Here is a 23564-nt window from a genome sequence, read left to right on the forward strand (position 1 = left end):
AAGCCTTGGAGATCTACCAAGATGAAGCCAATAAACTGTGTCTAAAGGTCAGCTGGGCTAATGCACATCAGTAGGGAGGAAGTTGAGTTTGTGACCTCCTTTATCTACCTCTGGTCCATTGTCACTATTAAACAACGGCAACATTGTTAGAATCGGAGACGTGCCCTGGCAGCCAGTGCCATGAAAACTCTCTGGAAGCCGCTGTGGAGACACCATTCCATAACGAGAGAGACCATATTTTACGGATTTATAACACCTCAGTTCTCTCCATCCTTCTCTATGGAGCAGAAACTTGGCCTCTCAACAAGACTCTGGCCGACAGAATTGACGGCTTTGACACCAGAGCGCTGCGCACGATAGAGGGGATAAAATGGCAAGATCGAGTCTCCAACATCACGCTGCGGGAACGTACCAAACAGCCCCTCGCATCCCGTCTGGCAGCACAGCGCTGGATGCACTGGTAAGACCACGTCAAAAAGTCATCAACCATATGGGGTTTAACCCATTAAGACCTGAAGCCGATTCTACAAATGTCTTCTAAATCAGTAAAACAGTATTCTGAAAAAAAGTATGTTTCTATATCAGTGGTGCTCAAACCTTTTCATGTCCAGGACCCCCAAAATGATATGATTTGGTTGCCGACCTACCATCTCAAAATATTTTGTTCCAGGGACCCCCAGAAGCAAAGATTTGAGTTAAAAATGTTCGCTTTAAAACAATATATATTCAAAGATTTGCACAAAATTTCACTATTTAAAAAAAATAGCAGATCTACAAGCTCATAGCGCGGCACAGCTTGTAGATCTGCTATTTTTGAATAGCCAAAGTATAAAATAATGCTTTTTAGCTCAAATTAAAAAATGACACAGATGCGTTCCAGGTCTTAATGGGTAAAGTGGTTTATATATTTTATATATATATATATTATTGATGATTATGAATATAGGCAGAGACCTCCGCTCAGACGTACAGGAAACTGAGACATTAATGTGGACGTCTGGGATCCACATAGAAACAACGTGGTTCCAATGTGGATGTCAGACTTCATGTGACCCCAGCCTGTGACATAATTCATCTGTGACGTCTGTGACGTATCAATGATGTATGACTCCAAATTTAGGCTAAGGTTTAAGTGTGATCACAGGCCTCTTTGAATTCCATTATAATATTAAAGTCAAGGTTGCTGTTAAGTGGATGTGTTGCCCTTCACTCCAGAACCGTGGCCCATAATCACTCACAGCTTGTGGGTCAACAACGCTACACCATTACCATCATGGTCGAGCAATTTGTTGGAAACTGGAAGATGACAGCCAGCGAGAACTTTGACAAATACATGAAGGCAATAGGCGTCGGCTTTGCGACTCGGCAAGTGGGCAACAAGATAAAACCTAATCTGCTGGTGAGCATTGATGACGCTGGGGTTATCATCACCATGAAATCACAGAGCACGTTCAGAACGATGGAGATCAAGTTCCAACTCGACGAGGAATTCGACGAGACGACCGCGGACGACAGAAACACAAAGACCCTCGTTACTCTGGAGAACGGCGGCAAGCTGGTGCAGAAACAGACCTGGGACGGTAAGAGCACCACGCTGGAACGACAAATTCAAGATGGGAGGCTGATAGTGACATGTTTCATGGATGATGTTGTGGCTGTAAGGACGTACGAGAGGGAGGCCTAACGTTTCTGTTTCCCTACCAGCAAAGTTCAAATCTCTTCCTCTTGTCCATTATCTGCAACTAATCACTAATCAAAACTAATTGGGGGGGCTCAGTACCAGTGTTGCCAGGTCTGCTTATTATAATTGTCCCCCCAAGATTGTATTTGAAAATAGCAGATCTAAAAGCTCACAACGTGTCGCGATGCGACGCGTAGTGAGCTTGTAGATCTGCTATTTTCAAATAGCCGATGCATATGTTTAAAGTGCTCATGTGGCCCGTAGTTGCTTCTTTTAGGCTTGTTTTCCTAGACCTGGTTGCTTGTTTCTCTCACAGAATCTGGCATCACAGAATCTGGCAACACTGCTCAGTACTTGCACAGCTGGCCCGGGTTCAAATCCGACCCGAGGCCCTTTGCAGCATGTATCCCCCCAGATGGCTTCTTTTCTTTTAAGAAAAAAAATCGACTGCATCAATACTGAGTCAAATTATTAGGAAGTGTAACATTTTCAAACAAACTGATCAACTTAAGGTTGGAAGGTAAACCGACTGCTTGCAACCGTACAACTCTTAAAACGGGAGGGTACAAAATCAGTAGAACTACCTCTGGTGGAATACGAGCATCACTGTCCTTGGAAAAAGTAGTTTAAATATTTGGCTGCTAATTTATTGATGATCCTGTGAACTAAACAATTTAAAGTGGGATACTCTCTCCTCCACTCTGAGCCACTAGCAGCTGGTGAAGTGGGCAGAGAGAAGATGGGTTCTAGGATGGAGTCTGAGGATCAATGTAATTTAGTTTTAAGGCTCATGGAAATGCCAATGTACCCAAGTTGTACAGGCGAGGTCAAAGTAACATTGAACAAGAGCCCAGAGTACCTGACCAGTATTTTGAGAGTATTTCTGTCTAAAAGGTTGGATATTGTGGATAGAAAATTTGCTTTTCGGTTTACCGTCAATAGAACTTTCAGGGATGTACTGCCATTTGTTGTTTATTGAGAAATCAAAGTGTAGCCTAAATATTAGACCCATGTCCTTCCTACTGACAAGTGTCACATTTTAAAAGGATAGTTCACCCCCAAAATGACTTTGTTTCCCCATCGATTAGTCACCCCATGGAGACTTGAATTCATGGATATTATTTTGTTTTTGTCAATAATTTGACGACCGGTGGCGGTTCGGGTAGGACACACAAAGAGTCTCCTTTGTCTCTCCTGCCGGAACCGCTGCCTGCTTTTTTGGGTGAACTATCCCTTTAACCACTTTAACCTCCCTTTTCCCCTCTACAAACACCAAACCTCTTTGTCGGAAATAGCAGATCTACAAGTTGCAACGTGTTTTGAGCTTGTAGATCTGACATTTCTGCCGAATGTTTGCCTATACTTTCACCAAATGTTCGCCTATGATTACATGACCAGAATAGTCAACACAAGGGTCATGTGGTTAAAGGGTCAGTATACTTCAGTGTCTAAAGCACTAGACCAGTAGTTCTCAAAGTGGATTTCAGGGACTATCGGGGGTCCTTTAGGGGGGGTCTAAAATGACCCTTACATGTCCCGTTCGGGTCCATTTGGTTCCATTTCTTTACTGTCAGAGTTAAGGGGAGACCTTGACATTAAGTTTGAGAAACATTGCACTAGACTAACATGGACAGATCTATAATAGCGGTTCAGTAAATAACAATGTATTGACTGTGTAAGGTGCATCACCACCATCAAATGGCATCTTAACCCATATTATGGCTTTCGCAAGCGTGATCTGATGCATGCTGTCATCAGACCGTTCATCTTCATAACAACGTTGCATCCTGTTCACTGACATTTATAAATGACAGACTGCACCGCTGGCAGCACATTACTCACAGCAAGGCCGTGCCTCTGCATTCCGTCCACGTATACATGCTGTATCTATCATACATCATCACTGTCGTGACCTCGGATACTGTACTTTTCTTTTTATGTGATCACCATCATTCATTCATTCTCCTATAGGCTACTCGGGTGTTTCACACCCACGATGAGGTAATGGTTTACACATGATGGATATATTTATTTCCGCGTTTGATAAGCACATTATAGGAGAGTTAAATGTATAGAAATCTCAAACACGTAGACCTACTAACCGACGCATTATACAGGAAAATGGAGCATTTATAAATAATTTCAGCTCAATAACCACTTGCTATTGTATTTTCACTGTAAAGTAGGCTTGTAATGCTATAATCGGTGGGGTAAAAGATTGAGGGGGGGAGTGGTCTTTGTGAGGGGGAAAAAAAGAACAGGCTGTGCCAATTTTAGACCCACAAGCACAGATACTGTCTGTATCTTACTATTATAGAATCACTACCTGGCACTGCTGACAATGCTGTTCTACTGTGGAATGCTCTACTGCACTCTGCTGGTGGTACAGTAGATCACAGTCACTGTAAAGCCAGGGGTACTCCACAGATTAAACTAAAAAAGCAGTCTGCCCTGAGTGATGTTCTATGATCTTGCTGGGTTTGGATAATGACTGTTATTATGGTCAATCTATCACTTTCGAGACAGAAATCATCAATTTAACCTACGACTGGGTCCATAAACTCATGCATTAGCCAAACACTATATACACACACACACACACACACACACACTATGAGAAAATATAGTGAACGTCAGTCATATAGCATAAGTGTCGTCATTTTCAGTTTTTTACTCACTCAAGCTACACAGGCTTCTTTAATGTCTTATTATAATAATCCTGGACACTAAAATACTGCACTAACTCTGAAAACCAGATTCTTGTGTACTGATTGGATTTGATTTGTAATTAATTGAATTCTATATTTATTTAAATATCACTATAGCCCACAAATATTTATTAAAAGTGATTCCATCAGCGATAACCATTATGACTTCATGAACCATTATTACTAGGAGCAATAATATTCTCCTTTTAGCTATTTTAAAGTGATAAAACAATATGAGGACAGAAAGAAAGAATAAATGAATGAATAATGGCCATGGGGAATGGGCCTGCCCTACATAGACAGAGGTGTTGCCACCAAGCCCAACCCGTCACAGATCACTAGTCTCTCAAGACCAAGATCAGCACCACTGCCGTAAACATGTAGTGTTGTTGTTAGTAGAATAACACAGAAGCACCCGGGAGGAAGTGGACTAAGAAAGGGGAGGAGTTCCAAACCGAGTTCTTGTTTCTACACAAAAAGGGAAGTGGTGCCCCCAGAGGCAAAAACAAAGGGAAAAAATACATATTTTGACATTTTTCTTTAACCGAATGGGTTCCCAGATTGCAGATCACAACCTACAACAGCAGCAACAACAACACAGCAGACAGACATACTGTAGATCAACATCAGTCTTCTATTCCAAATGAACATCTGGAATTCACGGCTGTTTATGTCAAAGCCCAAAATCCTCTAGCTTGAACTTAAAAACTCACACATAGGATAATTGAAGTGACCAAGAGCCGCATACACGTATGCTGTTACAACACCACTACCTTTAAACGGCAGACACAACACAACTGTAGCTTCACATCAGCATTCGATTCCAGAGCCAGAAACAGTCACTGAACACGTTTCATTACCACCGTCATTGGGTCCCAAAATGACAGCAATAGTACAACAACTTGAATCACATTAGTATATAGCAGTGGTTCTCAAACTTTGTCATGTCAAGGACCCCCAAATTGACACTTATTATTCCCATTTCAAAAAATATGCCAGGGACCCCCATAAGAGATTTTTTTTTACAGCATAGCAGTGATTCTCAACTATTTTAATTCAAGAACCCCCAGTTTAACATGCATTAGGCTATACACGGTCCCCCGTTTAATGGAATTTCTATCTCTGGGACCCCAATTTATATTGTAAAATCAATGTTAATTTAACTCTGAGAGTGTACAAATGGATTTGGTTCCATTTCTACACTCTCAGAGTTACACACCCATAAGGGTCCATTTGGTTCCTAACTATCTATCATTTAGCTGGGGAGTGGGGACCCCCTGGAACTCCCTCAAGGACTCCTGGGGGTCCCCGGACCCCACTTTGAGAACCACTGGTATATACACACAGCATAGCAGCAAAAAAAAAAGGGCGGGGTGTTCCTACCTTGAGCCGTCTTCTTGACTTCATCAGTTGTGTAAGTGATGTCCAGGGTCAAACCTTTGGAACCCATGGATAGAGAGATAAGAGCCCCAACTCTCTATAGTTCATCCCCGGATGAGGCCTCCAGCGGCGTCTGCAGTCACGTGGATCCTCCATACATCGGGCTAGCTCGCCAGTACTTAAATTCCTCCCCCTGCTGGGAGCTCCAATCAAAGAGGCCGGCCTCCGTGGTGGACTATGTAGGGGACAGGTGGCAGTGGTGTAAAGTAACTAAGTACATTTACTCAAGTAGTGTACCTAACCCTGTACAATTTTGAGGTATTTTTACTTTGCTGGAGTATTTCCAATTTTCAATACTTTCACTTCTACTCCACTACATTTCAAAGGCAAATATTGTACTTCCACTACACTACAATTATTTGAAAACTTTAGTGAGCTTGTAGATCTATTTTCAAAAATGCTCAAGTACTTTTGGTACTTTAAGTACATTTTGATACCAATACTTTTGTACTTTTACTCAAGTATTTTTCTTATTCCAGACTTTTACTTGTAACAGAGTAATTCTACATTGCAGTATTGATACCTTTACTTAAGTAAAATAGTTGAGTACTTTTTCCACCACTGCTACCAGGCCCCACTTCTTCATAGATGTTTTGAAGCAGCCAACCCAGTATGCAGTCGGTTCCACTTCTGCCATGCCTTGAAGACAGGTCCTCAGGGATAGAACTTAGCTTATCTCTTGTGCCACCTTGTTGTATGGGTGGTGGGACATGAGTCTGTTTAGTTTCTTCCAGCTCAGAAACATTGCTAAAATCAAGTCCTTCTTTTTTGTCATCATTTGCAGACGTTGAAAAAGTCATCCATACTTTCATTTTATCAAACTAATAAATGGTATAATAGTAAACATGCATGTTTCTCTTCCCTACTGTTGGATTGCTCGACTTAGCGTCTGGTGCCACCAAAAAGTGCTTTATTCACAGACACAAAAATACAAAAGACATAAAAACAGGGGCTCTAACACAGGTGCCATGGTGGTGCTTCGCTCTCATTCTACCAAACTGAATCTGTGTGTTGCTGGCAGCACTTTATACTCAGCTGGAGGCAATTAGTTTGGACTCCACCACTTAGCAATTTCTTCACAAGCACATCACAACCCCCCTCTGCCATTCTGACTTGGTCCAGCCCAATTACACTGGCAACAGAACAGCACAACTTGAGCAGGGCACTTGGTCTCTATTGCACTCATGCATACACATATTGCACTTGCCCCTCTCTCGATTATCACCAAACATACTGTCTCCACAGCTGGAACTAGTAAGTTAGCAGAGTGTCCAGCTCAGCTGGACAGGAAACAACTCCAAAAATGTCAGTTCAAATGTATTCAACAATAAAATCATGACTTCATTTCTTTTCTGTGCAAATACAATTCAGGCACTTACTCCAATATCACTTTCAACGGTAAACAGTGAAGTATGAGGTGTCATACAAGGATATTTGGTGCTGTGACACCCCAAAAACATGTGTATTTATTTACTTAGTTAGGATATAAACGTATAGGACGGACCCTAGTCCTAATGGCTGTGATATTACATACACATTTCATGTATTCCAGAGGGAGCCTGATGTAATCCCACTGTATGCCCTCCTGACCTACATTTGTGGTCTACTCAGCCAATAATTAATTACTACGACTTGGGGTCAGTCAGCAAATCATATCCATTTGAAAGTTAGGCCTATGGCAGAAAATGTGTATTTAGTAAAACGTCTCCACTTTTCCTTGAGTGTCACATAGACCACATTTCTCCAGTGAGCACATACTGTAGGGCAGGGGTCTTCAACAGGGGGTCCGGGACCCCTAGGGGGTCCTCAGAGTTACTACAGGGGGTCCGTCAAATCTTTGTGTGATATATATATATATCTTTTTTACCTTAACCACTTGAACCCTAGCATCCCTTTTCTGAGGAGAATTTTAGCCAAAAATAGCGGATCTACAATCTCACAGGCAATTTTTGGCAAAGACGTGTTTGGTGTAGAGGGAAAAGACAGCAGACCAAGTAAACAAAAAAGTCTAATCTAAAACACAATTTTATACAATATAGAGGGGGTCCCTGCTTCATTTCTCTCTCAGATAGGGGGTCCTTGGCCTGAAAACGTTGTAGACCCCTGCTGTAGGGGCACACAATAGGCTACAGGTGCGTAATGTTGCGGTTGGTGGGGGGGTAATTAATGAGGAGAATAAACTCTGTTGGAAAGAAAACGACCAACTTGTAAAAGTCGAAGCCTAGTCGACAGTCGAAGACTGTTCGACTTGTTCAGTAAGTTACCATAGTAAGAAATGGTGAAATCAACGTAGTATTTCAGAGAGATTTACTTAACCCCCACGCATTGATAGAAGGATTCAGTAGTTCTTCTTTGTGATGTCACATGATTTCTTTAAAATAGCTTTTTACCTTTGTGGGATTGAATGACAGTGATGAAGTACAAAAGTCTGGAGTTTTTTTTTATGTTTTTTAGATACAATATAAAAATGCATGGAGGTACTTTGTTGGCCTGCTGGCTGCATGCATAAGACATTTACAGTGCTTTGCGAGATTATTGGCCTGGCGGGGCTAATGCAAAAGATTTTCAAGGCCAACATCCTCCGTTTGGATGTTGGACTTAATGTGGCAAGTCTATGACATCAAGACGGTGTGCAGACCTTCTCCTTTTGTTCACAGTCTATGACGTTAGTCATCTATGATGTATCTGTATATGACCCCATGTTTAGGCAAGGTTTCAGACCGATCCGACCGCCAGTATAAAATTTAATTTGAATATTTATAAAATGTATGCGCTTTGGCGCTGATTGGTCCAGTGCTTTACATATTAGCCACAGACAAACACATTTCTTGCTTCTTACAGAGCCACACCTTAACCCATTAAGACCTGGAACGCATCTGTGTCACTTTTTTATTTGAGCTAAAAAGCATAATTTTACACTTTGGCTTTAGCCCATTTCAAAAATAGCAGATCTACAAGCTTGTAGCGCGGCACCGAGTGCCGCGCTACGAGCTTGTAGATCTGCTATTTTTGAAAAATCGAGACAATTTTTGCAAATCTTTGAATATATATATTTTTAAAGCGAACATTTGTAACTCAAATCTTTGCTTCTGGGGGGTCCCTGGACCAAAATATTTTGAGATGGGGGTCGGCGGCCGAATACATATCATTTTGGGGGTCCTTGACATGAAAAGGTTTGAGAACCACTGATATAGGAACATACGTTTTTCAGAATACTGTTGGGATTTAGAAGACACTTCTAGAATCGGCTTCAGGTCTTACTGGGCGTGTTCTTTTTGACTAGTACAGGAACTGGGTCGTGCCGTGAAACGTATTACACAGGTTCTGGATTTGTTTCAGATAAGGTTCTCAGAACCTAATCCGGCCCTGCTCAGTACTGTGGGTGGTAGTGACCCTGAGCTCTGGGCACTCAGAAATGAGAAACACTTGCAAATGTGAAAATACTAATAGCTAAAATAGGCAATCTACAAGCTCACAGCGCATCATGTTGCAAACTATTTTAACTTTTTGGGGGTTTATTTCTATGACATACACCCCCCTTCAGGGGTGGTTGTGCTTATCATAGAAACGTAAACAAAAAAAACATCACAGAACTCGAAAGAAGCCAACAGACTGACCTCCAAGTAACTCTGACCAGGACCAGGACCAAAGTCCTATTTGGGCAAAACCGACGTCACCAACGTATCATCAGAGATTCACAGAATTCACAGCCACGCGTTATTAGAACCGCCTTGCTTTATATTTTAGTTATTGTCGCTCACCACCGGATTATTTCCCCACAAAGATCTATAGCTCTAGTTTCTTTTCTTTTCTTTTTTAAAACAAGTGGAATTTTACTGAGCCATTACTATTCAGAATAGTAGCCTACATGATAAGAATACATGCTGTGTAGACCTAACAGCATGTCATTTCCCGGACTTAACTCTGTGTTGAAATCTATAAAAGTATGGAATATGTATGCATATGTTTTGCTAGCCTGGAAACCAGACAAATCTGACATTGCAAAAAAAAAGAAATTGACCCCGGTAGATTTGGTCTGGCACCGCTCAGTTGTGATTGGATGCTGGATTGCACTCCCTCCGAAGTAGTGAGGGACCAATCAGGGCCCGGTATGCAAATACGGGGGCGGGTTTATCACCATGAGGCATTTTTTTAATTCGCCCCTTGGAGATGCAGGTTCCACACAGAGATTCCAGACTAGTATCTACGTAGTGATATTAGTCTGGCCATGCCAGGCTAATGTTTTGCTACTGGTTTGCTCAGAAAATGTGTTAAAAAGTGTTGGGAGTTAAGCCGATGAACTGAAGTCTGCTGTCGTAACCACCTAAACCCCAGCATACGTATAGCGCGACACCTAGTGCCGCGCTACAAGCTTGTAGTGAAGATCTGCTATTTTTGAAAAATCATGAACATTTTGCAAATCTTTGAACATACATATTTTTTATGCAAACATTTGTAACTCATATCTTTGCTTCTGGGGGTCCATGGAACTAAATATTTTGAGATAGGGGTCCGTGGCCAAATACATAGTTTTGGGGGTCCTTCACCTGAAAAGGTTTGAGAACCACTGATGTAGCAACATGGGTTTTTTTCAAAAAAAACTGTTAGGATTTAGAAGACATTTTGTAGAATCGCCGGCCTCAGGTCTTAAAGGGTTAACCAGATTTCTTCGGTTTCTTCTTGTCCACCTCCTCTTCCTTTTCTTTCTCAATCTCGGCCACAAACGCCTCGATTTCCCTGGACTCCAGTATCCTCAGTGGCTCGTTTCGTTTCATAACGGCGAGTTCGATATTTTTCCCTCCTGACTGCACCACTTCGAGCAAGGCCCTGACAGCCAGCTTGATTGCCTCCGTGTCTACGGCAACGGCTTCCTCCGTGTAATGCTTCTCCAGGAACTCTCTCACGGTCTTTGCACTGTGGCCAATCGCGTTCGCCATCCAGGCGTGATAGGTCCCCGAGGGCTCCGTCTGGTACAGCCTGGGGGTCCCATCGCAGTCGAACCCGACGATTAAAGCGGCTATACCAAACGGCCTGCGCCCGTTGCTCTGGGTGTAGCGCTGTTTCAGCGCCGCGATGTAGCGGGTTATGTATTCCACTGTGACCGGATCCTCAACGGTCAGCCTGTGGCTCTGGCATTCGACGCGAGCTCTGTTGATGCAAATACGGGCGTCCGCGGTGAGACCCGCGAATGCCATGCAGACATGCTCATCCAGGGTGTTTATCTTGCGTATGGTCCTGTCCTCCTGCAATTTCCCCACGGATTTCCTCTCGACGCCGAGGACGACGATGTCTTTACCTCTGATTCCCACCACTGTGGAGCCTTTCTTTACGGCTTCTTGTGCGTATTCCACCTGAAACAGATGGCCGTCTGGAGAAAACACAGTGATTGCTCTGTCATATCTTGCTGCCATTGTGTCTGGTTAACTGAAAACGTCCCTTGGCTGCTGTGGGGTGATTCTTATCTGTCCTTGTCTCTTTCTCGCTTAACACCCTCAGACTCTGTGCCAGCTTTTTTAAAAGGACTGCCTCATGATGTCATGATGTCTTGCCCAAATATGGAGTTCCACATGGCTCTATGACTGGCCTCCAAGTACTCTGGTTGGAAATATTGGGTAACCATGGCAACCTGATATAAAAAAATCACACCCAGTGTGAAGTGGGCGGTGTGGTCACAGTGGTCATCACTGTGATGGAAGTGAGTCACATTAAAAAAAACATAAAAATGTTTTTTTTTTAAGTCCATACTGCTATTCATAGGGCTGCACATGTGTCATGTGTTTCGCTAGCCAATCACAGTCCTGAATTTGCAAAGTCAGCCAATCACATTACAGCTAGTGGTGATGACACTAGCTGTAATGTGATTGGCTGACTTTGCAAAAGTATAGATTTGCATTGACTGTGGAAGGGTTAGGGTTGTAGACTGCGTTGTACACTATTGGCCAATCACGGTGCAGGATTGGTCAGTGTCCAAAACTCACTTATAGGGGGCGGCTACACCGCCCCAAAAAAATTGGAAACTCGATATCAACATCATGGACCCCGGGTTTGTAATGGAAATAATCTGTACAATATTACCTTGAACTTCCAACAGTCCTGACTGAGCCTTTCTCCTGTGTCAGCCTCATCTGTAGCCTCCTTAGGGCGGACTCACACAGGGACGTGCACAGATAGACTCTAGGTGGTGCTGGCCTTTGCCCTCTTGACCAGAAGTGCCCTATTGAAAAAAAAGAAAAAAAAAAGAATTTCCCCCAGTTTACAGCAGGGGTCTTCAACAGGGGGTCCGGGACCCCTAGGGGGTCCTCAGAGTTACTACAGGGGGTCTGCCAAATCTTTATGTGATACGATTTTTCTTTTTACCATAACCACTCGAAACCTAGCATCCCTTTTCTGAGGAGAACTTTAGCCAAAAATAGCAGATCTACAAGCCCACAACGCCTCGCGCTGCGAGGCGTTGTGGGCTTGTAGATCGGCTATTTTTGGCAAAGAGGTATAGGTGTAGAGGGAAAAAAGAGCAGACCAAGAAAACAAAAAAATATATAATTTACTTGAGCACCTGCCCCTCAAAATGTCTGTGCACGCCACTGGCGGACTCACACATTATGTGTGAAGCAACTCATTCTCATGCGGGGGGAGCCGCTCCCACACGTTGTAGGCGAAGCAGCCAGGGAGCAGGGCGGAACTTCAGAAGAGGCAGAAGGGGTGGGGTTTAACCGCACAACCAATAGGACTGAAGGGCCATGCTTAGACCCCACTGGGCAATGCAATGAAAGGGTCGTAGTCATGTATACGCTACTTCACAATGTAAAGTAGCCTATACATGACTACAAAATTATTTTATTAAGGTGTCATATTTCTACAATTGGCTCCAAAACCTCTATATCCAATCATTTTGGGCATAAACAATATGTTGAGGGATAAATGTAGGTCTGATAATGATGTACCATGTATGTCCAAATCATGTATAGGCCTACTTTACATTACTTAAGATCATTTTCCTAATATCTTTTTTTTTTGTTGGACAAAATAGCCTATTTAACATCGAGGTGATGTGTCTTTACAGGGAACAAATTGAGTTGTTCCCTGTAAATCATTGGGACATTGCTTGTTACCAAACCTGATTTTTTTTTAATGACTTCGAGAGGCTGTTGTACCAGGAGGTGGCAGTGTAGTCAAAGTGCCCCAGCCAAGATGTGAAGTGTTGATTCAGTGTCAACGCTTAATAATAATAATAATTTAAAAAAAAGGGAGCCACTGTGAAGCCATTTAGTTATTGCCATTTATTACAGCAACAAAAACACATCATGTGTCTCAACAAAAGCACAGTATTCGAAAACAAACCCAAACAACAAGTCGTCGCTCAGCAGCAGCAGCGCATCTGTCAGCCTGACAAACTGTCATATCATGGCTTCTATTAAAGATCCATTAACGCTGGTGAGTGGTTTGTCAGTGCAATGACAGACATCCGAAACAAGCCGTGGACCTGAGATACTGACGACTTTGAGACGGTCGTGGAGCTGTGTCAGGCCCACAAACAGTTCATGCAATCTGCCGTCGATCAGCGTTCAAAGAAATGTAAGGCTGATCAGACACTGTTTAACAAGGCACAGACATATACAACAGACAAGAGACCTATTGATAAATCGATGAAGGGGAAACGTAATGCCATTTTGTTTGTCAAACGCGTGTCAAACAGCACACGACGTAACTACATACAAAACCAGTGTGAGCCATCACACTGGTTTAATCACAGATGAGGATTTAGTGCAAACGAAATTAAACAATTAAAACAAAAAATATAGTGCAAATTTCAATAAAACATATTAGAACAAACTCTCTGAAACGGTTCTGTTGTTGAGGCTCCCCGTTTTCAAATGTCACTCAGCTGCATACTATAACACTGTCTATAAAACCATATCATACACTAGTGTTTAGACTTTAAACTCTATACAGTACACAAACAATGGTCCGACCTGTAAAAAAGAAAACTACAAAAGGAAGATCTCTGAAAAAGCTCTCAAAACAATTGACGTAGCCCTAATAAAATGCTGTTTTGACCTGTACTGTACATTTATAAATAATAATACCAATATCAATACCATTCATCTGTGCTTTCATCATTGAAAAACTCTGAACAATGCACTTCCCTGTTAAGAGTTATGCCATCCCAAAAGTATCTGTAGCAGTGAAATCCTTCATGTTAACCCATTCAGACCGGGAACACATCTGTGTCACTTTAAGATTTCTTTGGCGATTCAAAAATAACAGATATACAAAAAATAACGGTACCAAGTGCTGCGCTACAAGCTTGTATATCAAGCTTGAAAACAAAATCATGAAAATGTGTGCAAATCTTTGAATATAATATACATAAATCTTTAACTCAAATCCTTGCTTCTGGGGGTCCCTGGAACAAAATATCTTGAGATGGGGTGGGTCTGCGGACTTCCCCAGAAGCAAAGATTCCAGTAAAAGAAATGTGCTTTAAAAAACATATATATTCAAAGATTTGCACACATTTTCACGATTTCAAAAACAATAACAGATCTACAAGCTCATAGCGCGGCACTCGGTGCTGCGCTATGAGCTTGTAGATCTGCTATTTTTGAATAGCCCAAAGTAATGGTGAAAGCGGTTGAAATCTAATGACAGATGCTTTCCCGGTCTTAATGGGTTAATATAATACATGCATAATGATTATAACAACAATAATAAATGTAGTGTTTCAGAACTGAAGAACACAGTGCAGTGGTTTAACGTAGAAATAACAGTTCAACATTCACATTCGGTACAACGCACACACAGGATGAAGGTTTCCTGTGAACCAAAAAATATCAATAATAAAAATATCAATAATGTCTGGAATCACTATGAACATCATATTACCATCTTTCATCATGTTTACAATCAGAATCATCATTTCTTTTGGTAAATATTTCAGAAATAATGCAACGGTGAAATAGGGTTAGTTACAGTAAATGGGGTGAGTCGGACACTTCAAAATAAGGCACTTAGATAGGAAGCCAAATTCCCAGTATGACAATCATTCAGTGATTCTCAACCTTTCAAAATTCAAGTACACCCAGGTCTGATACATTAGACGCCAATCTACAGTAATACAACAGTATGTAACGCATTCTTAAAGGAGTAGTTCACCCAAAAGAAAATCTATCAATTTCACACCCCATGAAGCCTTGAATCCATGGATTTTTTTTTTGTTGTAGTTGCATTCCTACGCTAATAATTTGATTCTCGTCTCCTACCGGCTAATGTATCCGGTAGGAGACACAAAGTAGATTCTTTGTGTCTCCTACCGGAAATACACCTGGTCATCAAATTCTTGGCTTAGGAATGCCACAAAAACAAAAAATAATCCATGAATTCAAGGCTTCATGGGGTGTGCAAATGATAGAAAATAAGTACTTTTTTGGATGAACTCCTCCTTTAACGCATCAGCTTGTTAAATGTAAAGTAGTGGGGCATGGTTTGTTCTCGGCTGCAAGTGCAGAGTCACAGGATGGAATGTTGACGCAGGCAACTGTCTTTCATAGGCTGACAGCAATCGACAACCACCCAATTAATTACTCTGTTACAAGTAAAAGTCTGGGAAACATTTTTAAAAGTACAAAAGCATTGGAATCAAAATATACTTATACGTTACGTTACACGTTGCAGCCGACAACAAGCCAGGCCCCACTGCCACGAGGTGGTCCCGTTTTTACAAAGATCATATCATGAAACATAAGAGATACTTTACAATAATGCAGTGCTAGGGTGGGGACAGCCATTCCTCTGCTTCTGCACGCCGATCAACTGTGGCAGGATTGCATTGATGCAAAAAAGAGGATGACTGGAGTCAGAGGTGTGCCTCGTCCTCTAGGCACACACGCCTGGAGTCACCATTGGAATCACCATTGGAATCACAGCTCCTGGAATCACCATTGGATTCTCAGCAACACCTACAATACAATTGGCTTATGAGAGTGTACATCACACCAGTGAAACTTAATAAGTTTAATAACAATATTCCGGACGTATGCACCAGATGCGGTGAAGATAGAGGCACATTGTTCCACTGTTTATGGTCATGCCCAAGGTTGGTAGAGTTTTGGAGGGAGATTGGGCAGGAAATACAAAGGATCCTGTTAATTAACATTGTACCAGAACCTAAATTATTTCTGCTAGGCCTCTATCCAGTTGGACACAGAATAAAGCGCAATGAGAGAATATTTATAGATATTTGTCTTTTACAAGCTAAAAGAGTAATAGCATTGACCTGGACGAGGCCGGACAGACCAAGCATTGCACAGTGGTTCAGGGAACGGTCTTTATGTCTACCTCCGGAAAAAAAAAACGTTTTATACAGTATATGGAAAACAATAATCTGTCACATTTGATGGAAGAATCTGGAGAGGAGTAGTGCTGATGTCATTGTGTGTTTTTCTTTTGTTTTTTCATTGATTGTCTTGTAATGTTTAAATGTACTTGTCCTTTTTGTTTTTTGTTATGTCTCTAATGTAATTTTGAAATATTTTGTGGAAAAAAAGGGGAAAATCAATAAACATATTGTTGAAAAAAGAATCACAGCAACACTACACACAAATAGGATGGTTACTGATGTTGCTGATAGTTACCGGGGTTGTAGTACTGTACATGTATGAAGTGGAAGAACCAATATATATAGATGATGAGATAGATGATGGAACTGAAGATGGCAAAGAACTTCACCCAGCTCATGCGGCGTCCTAAAGAACAGAAGGCGGAGATAAAAAAAAGACTCATCATGACACTGAAGACATCATGGGAACATGACAAGACATTACATTTTACAAAGCACCAGTGGTGTAAAGTAACTGAGTACATTTACTTAAGTACTGTAAGTACAATTTTGAGATATTTCTACTTTACTTCAGTATTTCCAATTTCCAATACTTTTACTTCTATTCCACTACACCTCAGAGGCAAATATTGTACTTTTACCCCACTACAACTATTTGAAAACTTTAGTTACTAGTTACTTTGCGGATGTAAATTATGATGTTATAGAACATACATTAACCACTTTAGCCCTATTTTATACCTCGGCTATTTGAAAATAGCCGATCTACAAGCTCGTTGTGAGCTTGTAGATCTGCTATTTTCAAATATTTTAGTACTTTTACTTTTGGTACTTTAAGTACATTTTGATGCCAATTCTTTTGTACTTTTACCCAAGTACATTTTGAATTCTGGATTTTTACTTGTAACAGAGTATTTCTATATTGCAGTATTGGTACTTGAACCCCCTGGGGTTCAGTGGTGTGCAGGCATATTTCTCACCTGCGTCATACACGTAGAGAGAGACATGTTGTCGTCCATGAGGGTTAGAAGCTTCACAGGCGTAGAGACCTTCCAGGTCAAAGTTGAGGCCGCTGAAGGTCAGCCTGCCTCCCTCAGCACAGACCCCAAACGTGGGCCATGACTGGTTCACTCTACAACAGAGACACAGCAAACACTCAGGATGAGCCTTTATCCCATAGACTGTATAAAACAGATGGACAAAGCCAGACCGCTGGTTTCTACAGACAGAAAATGAAGCCGATTGTTCAGGAATTTTAAATCCGCCATCTCTAATATAAGCCCAAAAGCACGTCGGTAACAGGAACCGGAAAACAATCCCCAAAGAATGCTATTGGTTGGGTAGCTTGTCATCAAGAGCGGGGGCGGGGAATGAATGCTATTGGTTGTGTAGCTTGTAAATCAAATCATCCCGCCCCTCCTAGAGAATAGCCTACTTTATCGTCAATTTTAAAATAAATGGGACCATAGTTTAGCAAAACGCATATCATGATGATTGAAAGGAGACTTTAAACTAGCGACTGGAAGCATATAGAATTTATGACAATTTTTATTAAGGTAAGAAAATCTAGTCTAAAGTTTGTCAAAAACCCTCATGGCCTCATTGTAAATATGTCAGGCTGGCCCCTTGGTTTATCCCAGTGATTCTCAAACTTTTTCATGTCAAGGAACCCCAAAATGATATGTATTTGGCTGCGGACCCCCCTACATCTCATAAATATTTTGTGCCAGGGATTTTTCAAAAATAGCAGATCTACAAGCGAGTGCCGCGCTATGAGCTTGTATATGTGCTATTTTTGAATAGCCAAAGTATAAAATATGGTTAAAGTGGTTAAAATGATGGTGACGCTTTATTACCCCCCACCCCCAAGGACCCCTAGGGGTCCCCGGACCCCACTTTGAGAACCAATGGTGTATCCCACACAAAAGAACAGCGTCATGTTTTTAAAATAAAATATCTGATAAAATGGACAGCTACGTTTTGGAGAGAAAACCCTGTATTGAGTGGCCATACTATTCCAAAAATATATAGATATTTCCAGGATTCGAATATAGTATTTTGGTCCAATGACATTTCAATGTTGATGTTACTTCTAAATACCCGTGGACCCCCATTTGAAAATGTTTTGTGCCAGGGACCGCCAGAAGCAAATATATCAGTTAATTTTTGCTTTAAAAAACATAAATATTCAAAGATATGCACACTTTTTCAAGGTTTTTCAAAAATAGTAGATCTACAAGCTCATAGCGCGGCACTCGGTGCCGCGCTATGAGCTTGTATATCTGCTATTTTTGAATAGCCAAAGTTTAAGCGGTTAAAATGATTGTGAAGCTATGTTAACTAATTTCGCTGGGGACCCCCTGGTACTCCCTCAAGGACCACTGGTGGTCCCCGGACCACTGTTTGAAAACCACTGCTATATGGTGTCCGTCTAGCTGAGATGGTGTGCGTTTGGTTACATTCATGTCCGTGGATACAAAATATACTAAACAAGACATCATTATGTTTAACAGAAAGGCTATTTCAACTTTTGAGTGTGTGTAAGCATACAGGTTCAACAAATGTCATTGAATATGTATGCAGAGACTTAACCGTTTACATTTAAACTAGTTTGTTGAAACTACCTGCTCCAGGTGTACGTTGCCTCTGGACTGGAGTCAGACACGCATTCAAACACGTCTTCGGATGTTTCATGGATGTTCACTGACAGAGGTGCATCTGCAAGAAAGGAGATGAAATGGACACAGTGTAGGGGCAGTAGTTAAGAAGGATGTCAGTAGCCCCCATGTTCTGAACAGGAGATAATGGCACCCATATAGATAATGATGCAACTGACTTTAAGATTAATGGTGCTTTTGAATGTCAACACTGAAGCCTTTTAACTCCTCCTTGCATGGCATCATTTTTAGTGTACGACCACCAGGCATGCATGGTCTCACACAGTGGAACCTAGTACTCATACCTGTGAACCTACTGGCTAAATGCTATAGAACAGTGGTTCTCAATCAGTGGTCCGGGGACCACCAGTGGTCCTTGAGGGGGTTCCAGGGGGTCCCCAGCCAAATTAATAGTTAGTAACCAAATTGACCCTTATGTGTCTGTAACTCTGAGAGTGTACAAATGGAACCAAATGGACCCTGACGGGTCCATTTGGTTCCATTTGTACACTCTCAGAGTTAAATGAACACTAATGATGATGATTACAGTGTAGATTAAGACCCCCAAGAAATCAAAACGGTTGAGTCCCTGGCATATCTTTTCAAATGGGGGTACGTTGGCTAATATGTGTCAATTTGGGGGTCCTTGACGCGAAAAAGGTTGAAAGCCACTGCTATAGAAGACAATTACGTGTCTGTGATGTCTTTTGGAAAACAGGCACTACAGATTGTTCCACTAGTTGTATAGTGTGGTTCAACAAGGACTTCACACAATACACAACAGGAGAAAAAGGTTTTTTTTTGAGTAGGCAATCATTTTTTACCCCTTTTTCTCCCCAATTTAGTCGTTATGTCAATTGATTCCTCCCCACACACATTTCTGTGTTGTCTCTGCAGTTGTAGCCTACTGACTCACCTGCCAGTGAGGAGCCCCCACCAGGAGGACGCAGAGCCTTCGTCCTACTCCTCCCGCCTAACACTCCCCACTGACAGGTGACGCCCCCCCCCCCCCCCCCCCCAGCCCGTAGGAGTACGTGCAATGACCGATATATCACCCTCCTCCCCGGCCGGCTTCCCTTCCCCGAACACGGGCCAATTGTGTTCGTGTAGACGCTCGACAAAGCCGGATGCACAACTGTGGATTCGAACCCACAGCCTCCGTGGTGGTGGCCACCCGAGCGCAACAGGAGATAATGTTTAACCCATTAAGACCTGAGGCGATTCTTAAAAAATGTTTTCTAAATCCTAACAGTTTTTTTTTTTTAAATCCACATTTTTCCCCCCAAGATTTTTCAAAAATAGCAGATCTACAAGCTCATAGCGCGGCACTCGGGCTTGTATGTCTGCTATTTTTGAACAGCCAAAGAAATCCAAAGTGACACAGATGCGTTCCAGGTCTTGGGTTAATGGGTTAACCTGCACATGTGACTCCCTGTTGATACAAATATGAAAGTGTATAAGCTGTAGGGTAAGGTATATAACTCACAGTGGACCTCAATGGTGAAGGGCAGGGTTTCCTCTGTTGCCAGGGCCTGTTGCTTGACCACACACTGGACGAGGAGGTGGTTGATATTTCTGGTTGGTATGCCGACCAGATGGCTGACTGTGGTGGTGGTGCCGTTGGCATGTAGGGTGGAGTTGGTCGCAACTCTCAGATCTGGAGAACACCCAGTGTCCCAGGTGACATCTGCAGGGGGTTTGGCACCAGAAGCTATGCAGCTCGCAAACGTGACCAAATCCTCCCCCTCAACGGGAGCAGGAGCTTCAACCATCAGGCTGGTCACTGGAGGGACTAAGAGAGTTGCACAAACAAAAGTAGACAAATAAGTCGCATCAACTGACTACCCAGTGCTTAGTTGCATTATCTTATTTGATCCAAAAAGGAAAACAAATGTACAATTTCAAATGGCTATCATAAAGCATAAGGCAATCATGTAGCATTATAAAGAGAATCTCTGAACAAAAATTCATCACTCTAGCCATGATATGAAATATATCACAGCCTTGTGTGTATATTATTGCTTTAATAACCTGGCTATCATAACTCACATTTTTATCCAAAATCATTACATCAAAATACAGTAAGTAATGATGGCAAATGGCAGTTGACTTAAACGTCAGGTAGTGAAAACAGCAGAAACTCAATTCAACATTTTATATATTCAGTATTGTACACAATACTGTATATCATTGGTTCTCAAAGTGGGGTACGGGGACCCCCAGGGATCCTTGAGGGAGTTCCAGGGGGTCCCCAGCTAAATGATGGATAGTTAGAAACCAAATGGACCCTTATGGGTCTGTAACTCTGAGTGTACAAATGGAACCAAATGGACCATTGATTTTACAATACAAATTGGGGTCACAGAGAAAGAAATGTCATTAAATGGGGGTCTGTAGCCTAATGCATGTCAAACTGGGGGTCCTTGAAATTAAAATGGTTGAGAATCACTAGAGCCGTAAAAAAAACTTCTCTTATGGGGGTCCCTGGGGCATATATTTTCAAATGGGGGTCCACAGGCTAATAAATGTCAATTTGGGGGGTCGTTGACATGAAAAAGTTTGAGAACCACTGCTGTACATCAACTGGATGTGATTTCATGTGAAATCTTAGTTGTTCATATAGTTCATGATGTATAAAATACATTGTCAATGATACTTCGTCACTTCTATTGTAAGGCATGTTATATAATATAACTTATATTCAATTTCTTAAATGTTTTGTCTGTATTTGTATTAGAGATAGCTTCTTTATTGGGCTTTAAGCCTCACATTGAGTTGTAAGATATCCTTTACAAGTTAGAACAGCGGCAATAATGATTATTTTAGTTTTAGTGACATCAGAGGTGCAAACAAAGGTGAATTATTGCGTGGATTTGGCTCCTTTTTGTGGCTTGGGGCTTGAACGCCCCATCTTAATTTTCCATAAGATGGAGGTTAAGTGTGGCAAATCCCAAATGCTAAGTGCATTATAAATTAAATCGATTATTATTATTAGTAGTAGTATTTGGGTTAGGCCAGACAGAGCCTTTTCTGGGGGTTCTGGACCACAGCGCCTATCCGAATTTGAAGTCGGTTGTTCGAACGGTTCTCCATAAACACGTGGATTAAAAACGTGCATAGTGCATACGTAGCCTTGCCCTTGGGTCATCATGACATGATATACATCATATATATATTGTCTGTCCCAAATGTTAACTAGGGCTCCGGCGTGTTTGTGCATTGTATAAATCCATATTTTTCAATAAAGAAGTGTTTTAATCCCGTCTGTGGCCGAACACCATTTCCCCCCCTTGTTTAATTCCTTTTTACATTGAGTGTAATTCCGGTTTTCACCAGATGCGCCCCGTCACTACCACCCATTGGGAACTTCCGACAGAATCGGCCACAGACGGGACTAAAACACTTCTTTATTGAAAGATATGGACTGTAATACATTGCACAAACACAACGGACCCTTAGTTAACATTTGGGGCAAGCGTACAAGCAGCTTATATTTAGCATTTGTACATATTCGGAGAAATACGGGCTTTACTGGTGAAATTCCAGAGCAAACTGTGCAAAGGTGGTCACTAAGACCCGTAGATACGACAGTAAAAAGTCAAGACTCGATAAAATACTAAGCCTAATGTTAGCAATGCTAATAAAGAATATAGAAAGAAACATACTTTGAATTGTGCTCGTCATCCGCATCAACAGCCACAGGGACAGCAGTAGGCCTGTAACGTTTTTCCAAGCCATAATGCCAAATCAATTAGTTAATTCTTGTCGTTAGTTGTGCTAAAGTTTGAACGAAAGATGGATTTGCCAAACACGTTCAAGCCGGTTTGAAGTCGCCTCACGATAACTCTAGTCCACTAGGGGTCTCCAACCCGTGGCTCCATGGGGTCCGTCACATGTGGCTCTTTAGCCCCTCCCATAGTGGCTCCCTGTGGCTTTACAAAAAATATATGGAAATGAACTATATTTATTTTCTTCACATCTTAATTTTTGATTCATTGTTGCTGTAAAGTAGGCCAAACATGACACAGCCTTCATTCTTACGTTTTCCAAATTTGTAAAAATGTGTAGAATAAATAAAAAGTTTCAACATTTCTGTCAACTAAAATGAGCATCATATCATATTTAATTAATGCTCATTAACATGTATTTGTATTTAGTAATTTTGATAGGCTAATATATACACTTAAAAGCAATTGACATCATTATAAGGCTCAAATTATTGCGGCTCTAGACAGATTTTGTGGTCCAAAATGGCTCTTTTGACTGCCTTTTGGGACATTATTTGGGATATTGGGCAATAATAAGATTTGACTTGACTTGACGTTGATAACTTTTTTTTTTTGTATTAAACCTGCCATTCACGGTTATATCCGTGATTTAACAGATTTTCTTTCCTTTTTTGGGGGGGGGTGGGGGACGTCCAGAACCTAAGATAACATGATCCGAAGATTTACTGCTCCATTCACTTCCTGGTTAACTTATTACTTTAAAATCCTGTATCTCGGCTCCTGTGTACCTTTTGTTTTTTTTACTATGTATTTTTGGCGAGACATGCTATTTTCAACTGGGTATAACAAGAGAACGGGAGGTCACAATGACATTTTTTTTCTTTCACAGAAGCACAACGATTTCCTCTGTGATTAGCAACCATCAGGGGATCGATCATACTGGAGATAAATATTCTGTGGTTCTTGAAAAATGAGTCAGAATGCTTAAGAATGCTGGCAGAAGCTACCTGCCAG

The 23564-nt window shown here is 41.6% G+C and overlaps 3 protein-coding genes across 3 annotated transcripts; 1 reads left to right on the top strand and 2 right to left on the bottom strand.

The window, feature by feature from the left end:
• Nucleotides 1-1273: 1273 nt before the first annotated feature.
• On the top strand, nucleotides 1274-1684 carry LOC311058233 (fatty acid-binding protein, adipocyte-like; the record flags this gene model as incomplete). The annotated part of the gene is made up of 1 exon (XM_084075600.1): nucleotides 1274-1684. One exon carries the CDS (start codon nucleotides 1274-1276, stop codon nucleotides 1682-1684), a length of 411 nt encoding a protein of 136 aa, XP_083931726.1.
• An 8800-nt stretch (nucleotides 1685-10484) lies between these two features.
• Nucleotides 10485-11240, bottom strand: LOC311058677 (proteasome subunit alpha type-7-like; the record flags this gene model as incomplete). Its single annotated transcript, XM_084076140.1, has 1 exon — nucleotides 10485-11240. The coding sequence occupies one exon, from the start codon at nucleotides 11238-11240 to the stop codon at nucleotides 10485-10487; it is 756 nt and encodes a 251-aa protein (XP_083932266.1).
• A 116-nt stretch (nucleotides 11241-11356) lies between these two features.
• On the bottom strand, nucleotides 11357-20618 carry LOC311058678 (nectin-1-like; the record flags this gene model as incomplete). The annotated part of the gene is made up of 6 exons (XM_084076141.1): nucleotides 20309-20618; nucleotides 18790-18883; nucleotides 17146-17297; nucleotides 16480-16571; nucleotides 11905-11964; nucleotides 11357-11455 (listed from the first exon to the last, which is right to left on the bottom strand). The coding sequence occupies exons 1-6, from the start codon at nucleotides 20592-20594 to the stop codon at nucleotides 11357-11359; spliced, it is 783 nt and encodes a 260-aa protein (XP_083932267.1). The 5' UTR covers nucleotides 20595-20618.
• Nucleotides 20619-23564: the final 2946 nt, after the last annotated feature.

Source organism: Gymnoscopelus microlampas, assembly GCF_963454915.1.
Source record: "Gymnoscopelus microlampas genome assembly, chromosome: 13".
NCBI lineage: Eukaryota > Metazoa > Chordata > Actinopteri > Myctophiformes > Myctophidae > Gymnoscopelus > Gymnoscopelus microlampas.